We start from the raw sequence: 12,230 nt of genomic DNA, 5'->3' as shown, positions 1-12,230 counted from the left end.
CTACTATTGTTACACAATTTATTAACATACTCTTTTTTAGGTTCATTTAAGTTCTTTTGATAACGATAGCAGAAAATAGCTATCGAAACGTCAAGATAATTTTTCAATTGTGTCGCAGGATACCCTCTAGGTGATAGTTCTTGATTACTTTTTGATAAATAATTCGTTCTTATTGCGAGATAGGAGCACTATTTATATCAATCTGTAATAAAAGTCGTGAGGAAATTCTGTACTTTTTAAAGACACAAATGTTTGAGGCAAAATACCCAACACGAAATTTGAAAAAAAAAAAAATTTAGTAGACTCAACTGAAGCCCGGTTGAGTGTCGATAGAACTGCGAATATTTCATTGATTCTACTGGAAAAGATGCACAGCTACTTTCATATTTTCTTCATCCAGGCCTTTCTTCAGTAAATTGGTTTTGAATTGGCGAAAATTACAACATTATAGAACTTATCTATATTAAAATTGTCATACATTTCTGCCTTTAACTCCGAACAAGTTAGTTAGTGCCGAAATCAATCAGCTTATTGTGCACTCTTCTCGAGCAGCTTCTCGAATTCGGTTAATTAACTCCTGCTCAGTTTGTGCCAGTGTTCAGTAAACCATTGGTTTAATGTGTGTTTGTGTTCGGCGTACGTACGTGATATTTATTATAATAATAATAAGTTATTACAGCTTCTGCTCTGTTAATGTGGCATTTCCCCATAACTAATCGCCGTACATTTTGTGAAAGAAAGGCCATCCACCTGTCTGTTATCCAACAACAAAAAAACATCTTTCCCACATTGACTTTTCATCAAAAAATTGTAGGAGAAACTCTTCTTTTCGAATGCTTAAGTATTGCAATACGCTACCCATCAAACATGGGACCATTTCAAAATAATGCTTAATAACAAAGTTGCAATTCGAGTTTCAACTGCTAATATCCTGTAGATATTCTGGAAAAACAATTTTCCTACATTTTTCTCGTACCTTCCAAGTGTGCCCCTTTTACCCCGTAAAAGAAATGACGCCGATTTTGAATCACCCTGTATATGAAGAACCTTTAAAAGCATACGCGGTGATTCAATTACAACCGACTGAGTAAAAACAGCTTAGATATCATGGCCCTCCTATCGAGGCTCGATAAGCCAATTGCTTCCAGATTGTTTGGAAGGTATTTCGATCAAACCTGTTTTGTATTTTAAAAGGATAATTTTAATTAAATTTACGACTAAACCTTATCTACCCTATTTTTTCCACCGAAATACCATTTGGGGTGGCTTGTTTTGCCTGCGGAACAATATTCATGGCGGCGCCCAGTTAATATAAGGCGTTGCCCTTAGGGAAATTAAGGAAGTAAAATTAGCATTTAGAAAAAGTGTGCGTAACCTTATTCCCTTGTATTTTATGGGAAATATTAAGATACCGCGCCGTTTACGCGTATCCTGCCATCGCAACCTCGATGTTGGGATGCGAATCGCATTTTACTTTTCGCTGCCAGTTTTCCTTTATCTGATCCGGCTCTCAATCCCAATTTGATTATGTTTGTGCAAACTTCATTTTCATTTAAAACTCCGGGTGATAAACAAAAACACTCTCCCTTAGTTGTGCATCTTTTAATAATAAATTAATTTACAAGGCAAATATCATTTTTATTAACAAAGAAAAGTCAATCGCCTATTTAGTGGGCCGGATCCGACCTGCATATTGGAAAAAACGTTACTTAAATCCGGTCAGTCGCTTTAGGCTAATTTTAAAAATAACTACAAGTAAACTTAGTTTAGCTCAAATAAATACTTAGAATACTGGCATGGAAATGCCATGATTTCAGGTTGTTCACTCACGCGCTCTTCCATTTTTTGTGTTTTCTGAAGCGTTTTAAAAAAATGCAGTTGAATCAGTTGAAAAAATGGCCACACTGCATATGTTTTAGACCATTCTGAAAACTGCTTGCATTTTCTAATATTACAGAGACTTAAATATTGATTTGATTGATGATAAGGAAAATTTGCTTTTTATATCCATTCATTCTTTCATATTTCTTATAACCATGTCAGAGCCTTTGCGATCTGAACCGGGCCATCATGAGGTTTTCCTCGACAAATATTCGGTAAATTTTTTTTCCTGAGCTTGGTAGAGTTTTTGCAGCTTCTTCAACTGGCCTTTACCTAGTTCCTGGCCATCGTGATCGTGTGTTGGAATCCCCTTGAAGGACAAACGAGAAAATCAATTAGTAAACGGTTTTCTTATTGGCCGCAATCAAGCATCTTACTTTGTCGTCGAATTTTGAATATTTCAGAATGTCGCTTTTAAACATTTCTTGGGGTGGGATTTTCATCTGCGCTTCTTTGGCTGCCTGTGCGGCGGCCAGTTCGGCTGCCCTTCTCTCCTTTTCCAGTCGCTTTTCCTCTTCAGCTCTCTTCTTGGCCTCCTTTTCTTTTAACAACGTGTCCCGATCAACTAGCTTCACCGCGCAACTTCCATCTGGAAAGGAGCATTTATATATCTAGTGACATACGTGCTTCGACCTGCGTTATACCATCTTTATCCTCCAGTCGCACTCCCATATTCGGAAGAATTTCATCCCTGATGTAGTCACACTCGCGCAACATATCTGTCGCTTTTCTATTAATGGCCTGAGATCTCACTTTGCCTCTAAATTCAGCTAAAATGCTTACATAGGGCAACACAACATCTTCAGTGCAGTCGGATGTTTTAGACCCAGGGAATCCTGCAACACACGCCTGAGTTTGGCATTACATTAAGTGCACCCAATCTTACCAATCTTCGCAATGCCTGCATTTGTCCCGAACACGGCCAGCATCTTGGTAACGTAGACGCTTAAGTCGTATAAAAGCACTTGGTTTACCGGTTTGCGTTCCTTCAAGTAAACGTTGGCGCTACTGACTAAGTCTCTAAGCGCATCCAAAGCCGTCCTGGTATCAATATTATCACATAAAGCCAGGTGCACTTTTTCCTTCGTGTCTAAAAGCTTCTTGTTCAATGCGAGCTCAAAGTCTGACCACTTAGTGAAAGTATCAAAGGTTGTGTGTTGAGTCAACCCGCGAGTTACGTCCTTGACATTCAAAAAGAACTCCTAAAATTTGCAATTTGCTTTTAGCCTAACGGTTGATTGCCGAAAACAATCGACTTACGTTAAACAACCGCTCATATTGCAAGGCGCACTCCATAGTGTTCTGACTGTAATCCAGAGTGTCTCGCCAAGAGTGCAGCAAAAAGGCGAATCTCAGCTGTCGCGCTGAATATTTCGAAAGCGCTTCCTGGATGCTGACGAAGTTTTTCAGCGATTTGGACATTTTGCAGCCAGCAATTGTTAAATGGCCGGAGTGTAGGAAGTATTTTACCCATTCAGGATTACCGAAATGAGCCTAAAAAAAACAAATTCACGATTGGATTGATAAAAAAACCAAACGGGCCAGGCTTGTGCGCCCATGAGGAGTGAGAGACTACTTAGACCCGACATGGATGGTAAAATAGGTGCTCGATATTAAACGTCGTTCGCCATTTCATTGTTGTCCAGAAGTATGTTTTATAGTTTTCGTTATTAATGCCGACTGCAGTTAAAGCAAATTCCACAGGTCAGATTGAATTTTAAAATTGCAACAGCAGCTAAGGACAAGTTCTACTAACAATCAACAAACTTTCTGTATTTGTGCTTACCTTTTCAATAATTATTTTGTTCTACTTGCTGTCGCCTTGATGAAATTAAAACATCGATGTACTCACCTCGCTTTGAGCAATTTCATTGTCGTGATGCGGAAATTTCAGATCAACTCCACCAGTATGAATATCTAAATATGGGCCGCAAATCGCTGAAGCCATCGCCGAGCACTCGATGTGCCATCCAGGTCTTCCCAAGCTCCACGGCGATTGCCAGGATGGTTCTCCCGGTTTGCTTTTCTTCCACAGCGCAAAATCATTAGGCGATCGCTTTTCTCCTCGCATGTCTGCTGTTGTTAGATCGCCTTCACCCTCTTGTAGACTGTTGAAGTCGCCCTAAGCCTCTGGTACGAGCTTGGCATAGTGGTGCTTGTCTTTCCTATCAAAGGCTGCCACATCAAAGTACACAGACCCGTTAGCTTCATAGCCGAAACCATTCTTGATGATCCCTTCGATGAAGGAGATGATTTCCGGAATGTGTTCGCTCACTCTCGTCAGGACATTTGGCCTGAGAACCTATGAAAATTCCCAGTCTTTCAACCATTAGCCGGGAAGCTTGTGCAACATTTTACTTACATTTAAAGAGTCCATATCCTTATGAAATTCCTCCTCCCAATGCCTAGGCAAGGAGGAAAATATGGCATTGTCGGTTACAGTGGCGCCCAATTTCGAATCCAACCAGTCCGATAACGGGTCTTTGCTTTCAGTGATAAATCTAGTTTGAGCCTCGTTAATTTTACCACTATCTCCGCTCTTGACGGCCTTTTCCAGATTTTCTATCGACTCATTTAGCCTGGAATCGGCGCAGATAAATAACAGTGCATTCGCTTAATGCCTTTACAACTCACTTGTTCAGAATTTTCTCATACATGGGCGCCTTATCCGGATCAGTGTTGTCTTTGGCCTTCTTCGTGAGATTTCCCAGCACTTGTCCGGCGTCAGCGACCACAGTCTTCAACGCCTTCTTTTCCGCCGCGTATTTTTCAAATAGATAATTCTGCCGCGCCCTTTTGATGATTTTATCATCAATGTCTGTTATGTTCATCACATAGAGTACATCATAGTTGAAGTAGTCAGTGAGCACACGACGAAGGATATCGAAAGTGATATACGATCTGAAATGCAATGGGCTTTAATTTCCGATCCATATGTTTCTATGTTTTAAGCGTTGTATCATTAAATGCTGGGGGCAACTTGAGAACAAGCTAGCAAGTATGGACTGCCTCAAGGGACAGTGGCTAGGAAAAGTTAATTTTTTGATAAAACTCAATTGTACAAATACCTGGCATGCCCCATATGAGACGCGTCGTATACGGTGGGGCCACAGCTATACCAATGCACCTTTTTGCCCGATATGGGGACAAACACCTCCTTATGCCTGGTTAAGCTGTTGTACAGCTTTAAAACAGGTTGGTTCTCTTGGGCGGGATGCGCCCATGGTGGCTGCATTCGTTTCGACATGTTTCTGGGCCAATAATGTGGGCTTTTTGTAGTTTTCACGAACGGTTTTATTCAGGCTAAAACCCCCCAAAAATGTTGCATCAGCAATTTATCGGAAATTACACTTCTGACACACTCCTTGGGGTAATTTTGACAAACGTAAACTGATAAACCCACATAACCTAAATGGTAGACGTCAAATGGTAAACACGTGGCGGGGAGTGGATGACGTTCAATTTTTCTGCCAAGTTTCAATTTTTCTGCCGTCTAATTGAAAGAAAATTGTGAGATAGTATTGGAGGCTCCATAAAGTCAGTGAGACTTATTTCGAAAATTTGTTGAAATTAGTAATATTAATGTAAATTTTGAAGCAGTGTTGCTTAACTGCTCAAAACATTTTTTGTTAATGGAAATGTATGTGCCAAGACAAGGACGAAAATCCTACCACGGGGTTTTTCTGTTGCCGTATAGAAGACAATGACAGATCGAAAGTCACAGCTTTTTACTCAAAAATAGTTGATTTGATAAAAGTATTATTTCTGGGCGAAACTGTGTTCTTAAAACCAAAAAATTCAATATGCAAGTGCCCCCAGTATTTATCGATATTCCTCTAGAGGACCAGGTAAGAACAATTGGACCATATTTTACTTTCACGTGGAGATTAGATTCAGACCCTACAAACCAAGCTTTTTGCCAGCGTTAGAGTTGCATTTTGCGTAGCTTGCAAACAGTCTCGAATCCACTTGGGGGCTCTATTTAAAATATCCTTTGTTAGAATCTCCAATTTTTGCAATATTTATCGTAAACATAACCTAACATTGGGAGTCCTTTAAGCTAGTACTTTATCTAATATATTTAATACCTTTATTTTGGCAAAACAATTCTCTATAGTCTTTTGATTCTATCAGTTTTCGTCCACAAATTTATTTTATTTTAGACGCAAGAGTTGCGCGGCTACCTGAAAAGTCTGGGAGCAGAAATATCGGAAGAAAGATCACCCAAAGGCATTGAAGATGATCTGCACAAGATTATTGGCGTGTGTGATGCATGCTTTAAAGAGGGCAATGAGCCCCAAGTGGAGCTTGTTTTAAATGACATTGTCTCCATAATGGTTTTGGTAAGTATTCCGGCTGATTCTATTTACATCTTTAATATTTGAATGCTTACTTTAAGGTTTCTCCAGAAAGGGCGGAAAATATAATTTTGGCTTTCTGTGAAAAACTCACGAAAGCCCAAGGCCAGAAACTGGGAGAGGTCTGCCTAAGAGCGTAAGCCAAAGTACTGGATATGTTGAAATACACAACACACGACAATATATTTTTTAGGCTCTGGCTCTTATATCAGTCTCTTGATGAAAGATCAGCCATGAGATATCCGGTCTATTACCATTTATTGCAGATTGCAAGGCAAACTGACCAAATCAAGTCAATATTTCAAGATATTGAAAAACTGAAACAGCAGTTCAAGCTTTGCCCATTGTCTAATGAAGAGCTGCAGAAGCTGTACAGGCTGTTGCACCAAGTTTTAGTGAAAAGCAATCAAAGGTTAGTTCTTTGTATACGGCAAGTATGCTAGGATATAAAGATTAGAATAGAATTCGACTTGAAGTAAAAAACTTTTATGCTGGTTAACAGTTTTCCACTTTAGCACGCACAGTGGCGGTTCCAAATGTTTTGTAACGCGCATTCATATTTTTTTCTGGTTCGATTCAGACTGAAAACTCTGTCTAAAGGTTCGCGGTTTTACATTTATAAATTATTCTTCATTAGATGAATATTAAAATAACTAAATCTGGAGTCAAAAGTTATGCATTGAGCTCAAGAAACAGCCATGGAACGTTGATTTATGTAAAAGTCCCAGGCAAGGGAGGACTGCAACGAGTTCATTGAAAACCAGTTAAAGCCATCAATTCAAGACTTGTAGAACATCCAAGAACCTTTCCGACATAAATGATAATTTTTACAGTGAACAAGCTGCTAAAGTAATGATTGAGCTACTCGGAACATACACCGATAAAACGGCATCGCATGCAAGAGAAGATGCTATCCGATGCATCACCACGGCCATCGCAGACCCAAACACATTTCTCTTGGAGCCGCTGTTGGATCTGAAACCGGTACATATCCTGAAAGGACAACTGATTCATGACTTGCTCAGCATCTTTGTGAGCGAGAATTTGGCGGCTTATCTAAAGTTCTACCAAGAGCACAAGGAATTCATAACTAGTCAAGGCCTTAACCACGAGCAAAACATGAGGAAAATGAGACTGTTGAGCTTTATGCAGCTGGCTGAGACTACACCAGAGATGTCTTTCGACACCATAGAGCGTGAGCTGCAAATCAAGAAGGAGGAAGTTGAGGCCTTCATAATTCAAGGTAGTATTCAATGTTTGCAAAAGATTGTCGAGTTGGCAGTTCAATATCGTTGCAGTTTTGAAGACAAAGTTGGTGAGTGCTCGAATGGACCAATCGGCCAAGAAAGTGTTCGTTTCCAGCACCATGCACAGGACCTTTGTAAGGTCGCAATGGCAACATTTAAGAGATGTGCTTCAGTCCTGGAAAAACAACCTGGCCGTTGTTCAGGAAGGAATGAAGTCTGTAACTGCCGCCCAAGCCGAGCTAATGAATCAACCAATGCAAGCTGTTTAGAAGTCCAATCAATAATAATATCCAAAAGAAACGTTTGAAATAGCCGAAGGATTTCAAATACATTTATATTTTTAGTTCAGTATTAAACTAAAAATATTGAATTGAAAATTTGTGTATAACGTATTTTCCATTTGTGATAGAAAAAAAATTCATTTGTATCCCTTGAATGAATTTTTGAAATTTATTTTTTTAGCTGCGGTTTAATCGGCAATGTTTTATTTTGTCTTGGTTGACAACTTGGCATCCTCGGAACTGTCGGTTTTCTGTCCAGTAAATGCAAAAGCATAATTTGACAGAGATGTCAGTTATTCCTGCAGGAACAACTTTTTCCTTTGGAAGTTATTAAAAGTTATTTGAGGAATGAAAGGTTGTCCTGAGTTTTAAATAGCATTAATTAGGAAGATCGTGTTAAGTGCAAAATAGTGTCACACGGGAGAAAGCGAGCTACGTGAGAATACAATTGAAGACAAAGAGTACACAACAGGTGAGTATTTACAATAATCAAAGGTATTGTTGTTGGGCAATTCGCCAAATAGTTTTTGAAAATAATTAAAGGTTAAAAATAAAAGTGGTCTTGATGCTGTTGATGCGATTAGACGCCCTGAAACGCAGGCTTTCTCTTCAATTAATCTCACTGACTGCCTGACTACACTTTAAATTAAATATAATTTTATTATTTCAATAAATATCGCTGACAATTAGTTTCATTTATTTCATTGTTCTTTGCACTCCGACTTAATTCCTTTATTCAAGTACTCTCCATCGTTTATTCTCAAGCAACAAGCCCACTATAAGGACATGCTGCTTGAATATTAAATAGTATAGCGTAATATAATAGTGTACGGTTGCAGGTTAATCAGTAGTAATGTTTTCTTGTAATTGCCTAAATATTGTGATAGAAATTGAGAAACATGATAAGACAGTCAAAAGGGAGGATCTCCTGCTGGACGCTCAAGAGCAAGCTGATGAAATATTCAATTCCGTAAGTACATTTGCGGAACCTGAAGAAAGTGATGCATTTTACTAAACGCGTTTGCTTTCAGGATAGTTGGTATATTGCCAAGCTGCAAAACATTAAAAGAGCTCATCCTGGACTAATTGCATCAAAGCAAATAGATTTATGGACAATTTCCCATTGTCTCAATTGCGACGTTGAAACTCATGCCATTCACAAGGAAAAGGGGGCTTCTTGTGTGTTCATCAATGCCAAGTTATTGGTTTGTACCAGTCGTTATATACAGTATTTTTCAATATGTTCTATCTAACACAGAGCATAGAAATGGCAATCTATTTCAAACTTTTTAGTGTTTATACAAACAAACCAGAAGTTATTTACGATTCCCGATTAATTTTGCGCCAAATTTTTATCTAGCTGATAAGTTACAGTCTGGCGTATTATTAGAACCGATTACTTCACAATCATTCTTGTAAACATAAAGATAATTTGGAGCGAGCGTAAAATATATAACTATGCTTTCACTGTACGAGTACTTTCGACGATTAAACATAAAATGAAAATCTCAAAATGTGAACAGGCGAACAGAAAAAATAAATTCACCTTTTGATGACTGATGATAGTCTTTTAAGTGAATAGCATATTAAAATTGGTTTCAACTGTTCAGCATTCTGCGATTATCCTGTTTGATGGTCAACGACAATTTTTAGAGTTAAAGAAACTTCAAAGCAAAGTTAGCGCTTGCCGGTGGTAAAACAAAGGCAGTGCAAATAATCCCCTTAGGACAAAAGAATTTATAAAATATAAAAAAAAACAAGTTATAATTTTTTTGTTTTTTCCAGAATGAAATGGCAATCAATAAGTTTAAAACTAGTGGCTTAGTATCAACCATATTTAATATAGTGGTAAATCCGAATGCAAATGGTTTTGATACTTCCGTTGTGGACACCTGTAAGCACTGATCATTCAAGCAGTTGAATTGCAGTTTCAATTGAACGAACTTGCTTTGTTCCAGACCCCAACCGAAATGTGGCAAAAATCATCAAAGATGTGAATGATGTTTTTACGAACTACATTAGAGAGGAGCAGGCTGCTGTGGAAGAGCGAGTGAAGAAATACAGCGATGAACAATATGAATTGCTGAATGGCCTTAAGGACAAGGCTTATAAAGAACGAGAGGCTCTAGTTAGGTAATCTGGGTGGAAACAAAACCGACAGCTTAGTTGGGAGAATTTTGTTTTATTGCAGGATTATTCAAAAAGCTGCAATAGAAGGCGCCTTAATTCAGGATCTATCGCCCAAATCCCCCAAAGCATTTGGCAACGTATCTTCGGACAAACACTCAAAAAGTATCAATAATTCACCAGTAAGTAGCTGCAAGTTTAATTAAAGAACGGTTTGCTCATTGTGGAATCTGTGGGATTCAGGAAGTTCCATTCTCACCAAAACGACCAAAGAGTAACACTGGAAGCGACAAACCAAAGTTGGAACATGTAGTAGATGATATGATGTTTACTTTTGAAACGGACGAATTTACTAAACCTAACTTCCATGCGGCAGGCGAATTCTACAGCGACTCTGAAGAAATAGAAGAAGCCGAAGGTACGATACTTCAGCTTTAGCGAGCGTAGTAAAACTGTACTCGCCAATGTGTCTAGATGCCATGGTCACTGTGACTGGGATGGCGATCATCCATGATAGATCAGCAGGCTGGGACGGCCTTGTGGCCAAGTCCTGTCCAGTGGACATTCCCAACTTTTCGCAGCTGGTGCGAAACAATTCCAATCAGTCAAAGATCGACGGCGTTGGTATTGATGGCCTGGTAAAGTGCGCCCAATTGTCGATGGGATTATTTTATTGAAAGGTTTGTTTTTAGTCGCCCAAAGGGAATGGGCAAGTTGATATTGCGGCCAGCATGAAAGCTTTGGCCAGAAGCGTCCACGGTGATTCCATATTTGGAGATCTACCCAGGCCAAAGTTCAGTACACAGATCTGATTGGGTTCAACGTCAACTGCTGTTTAAGTGTGCTTCCTTTGGGATAACAGCGTAATATTAATCGCCTATTGGTTAGGATTGCATTTGTTATTGGCTCAACGAGCTGTACTAACGGCACTGGATTAGGGTAAGAATATTTGATTGGATTGGCTGAGGTTTACTGTCGTCTCGAAACTTGCTAGTCTGCTCATCTTCCATTTTATACATGCTGAGTATTTTTTATGCTTTGCCACATGAAATGCTGGTAAAAACACACTACCCCAAATTGTTCTTGTTTAGAATTATCGGGCATTTTGGGAATATCAAACTTTGTTGAACGTAATACTTTTAAAATTAGTGCTTTATTGTTGGTTGTGCCATTATCAATGCCCTGCAAGTACCAACTGAGTGTTGGCTAATTCAGCAACTCCGTTTATGCGTTGTTTGCCCCGTCACTTTTACTCAAATACCCAGTTTTTGTTGCTGAGTGCTGCTAATATGCTTCTAATTACTTATAGAACTTACTAGACATATAGCTACCGAATAATGCGAATGGGAAGTTTTATAGGATCATCACATGCTGAGTAATTTTGAAAAGAATCACATTTTCAGTAAAACTTTTCCCACTGGCTTATGGAATATAATATTAAGTTAACATTCAATTGATTTGATCTGTTCTTACATTTTTAAGGGTGTAAATAAGTGATACTGAGCTTGATGAAGTGAACACTGAATCGTACAATTTTTATAGTTTGTAATATTTTAGAATAAAGTTACTGGTTTTATTTCCATACTGCGGATTTTTATTTCATCGGGTTTGACTTGTTTGAAATATTCTGTTCCACGTGCTGCTGTTTATTGAAAAGTACTATTTTTTAAGCACATTTTTAATATATTCAGGGTTCTCCAGCTTTCAAGTCGGTATGGTTTTGTGAACGTGGAGAAGTGCCAGTTCAGTTATGCACTCTTCCGCCGTTGAAATTTGAAAGAAAAACTGATTCCACCGCTGTTAATGAGGCGTGCAGATTGAATGTTGATCCTCCCTTTGGATCTTCAGGATTTCCAGGTGGCACGATGCAGCGTTCGGTAAGTTTGGCATTACTTTTCCCCTGATTGCCTTGTAGATTTGAACTTTGTTCCATACCATATTTGTGTATTCCACTTGTATTTAATCATATTGTTGCCATATTTATACGACGAGGGACGTTCTGGATGCTGAATCGAGTTTGAACATTTTTCGAATTTTCTTCGTTACTTTTTATTGCTAGGAAAATGTCTCGTTTTTTGCTCTGAAAACGCTGGTGAATCGCCAGGTTCAAAATCCCATCCACTACAAAACTAAAAAACTCAAAATTTCAACGATGGTAGCGAAAGCCTTTACAATTTAGACGATCATCCATTCACAAACATTCACTAAAACTGGAAAGACCGAAAATTTTGAAGAAACTTAAAATATTTTCAGAGCGATGAGGCTGGCGTTTTCCAAGTAGATGATTACATGGTTTTGTTTTCTCTGATTTTTTTTTGGGAAAACTTTAATTTTTT

The 12,230-nt window shown here is 38.6% G+C and overlaps 3 protein-coding genes across 3 annotated transcripts; 2 read left to right on the top strand and 1 right to left on the bottom strand.

The window, feature by feature from the left end:
- Positions 1–1,587: 1,587 nt before the first annotated feature.
- LOC109537632 (cysteine--tRNA ligase, cytoplasmic) lies at positions 1,588–5,310 on the bottom strand. The gene is given in 9 exon segments (XM_019904438.2): positions 1,588–2,191; positions 2,259–2,470; positions 2,526–2,717; positions 2,768–3,083; positions 3,142–3,375; positions 3,734–4,183; positions 4,244–4,460; positions 4,516–4,782; positions 4,950–5,310. Coding segments are annotated over 9 exon segments (2,190 nt in total). The 5' UTR covers positions 5,129–5,310; the 3' UTR covers positions 1,588–2,068.
- Positions 5,311–5,356: 46 nt separating this feature from the next.
- On the top strand, positions 5,357–7,863 carry LOC109537630 (eukaryotic translation initiation factor 3 subunit M). Its single transcript, XM_019904436.2, has 6 exons — positions 5,357–5,729; positions 6,045–6,224; positions 6,281–6,375; positions 6,433–6,651; positions 7,073–7,482; positions 7,538–7,863. The coding sequence occupies exons 1-6, from the start codon at positions 5,685–5,687 to the stop codon at positions 7,753–7,755; spliced, it is 1,167 nt and encodes a 388-aa protein (XP_019759995.1). The 5' UTR covers positions 5,357–5,684; the 3' UTR covers positions 7,756–7,863.
- A 145-nt stretch (positions 7,864–8,008) lies between these two features.
- Positions 8,009–11,478, top strand: LOC109537631. The gene is made up of 9 exons (XM_019904437.2): positions 8,009–8,239; positions 8,607–8,737; positions 8,799–8,972; positions 9,553–9,661; positions 9,726–9,900; positions 9,959–10,076; positions 10,138–10,312; positions 10,369–10,532; positions 10,587–11,478. The coding sequence occupies exons 2-9, from the start codon at positions 8,621–8,623 to the stop codon at positions 10,704–10,706; spliced, it is 1,152 nt and encodes a 383-aa protein (XP_019759996.2). The 5' UTR covers positions 8,009–8,239; positions 8,607–8,620; the 3' UTR covers positions 10,707–11,478.
- Positions 11,479–12,230: the final 752 nt, after the last annotated feature.

The sequence above is a fragment of the Dendroctonus ponderosae genome, unplaced genomic scaffold, assembly GCF_020466585.1.
Source record: "Dendroctonus ponderosae isolate FM_Combo_2020 unplaced genomic scaffold, Dpon_F_20191213v2 Dpon_F_20191213_1, whole genome shotgun sequence".
Classification (NCBI taxonomy): domain Eukaryota; kingdom Metazoa; phylum Arthropoda; class Insecta; order Coleoptera; family Curculionidae; genus Dendroctonus; species Dendroctonus ponderosae.
The sequence above is the reverse complement of the archived record's forward strand: the minus strand, read 5'-3'. Positions and strand labels throughout refer to the sequence as shown.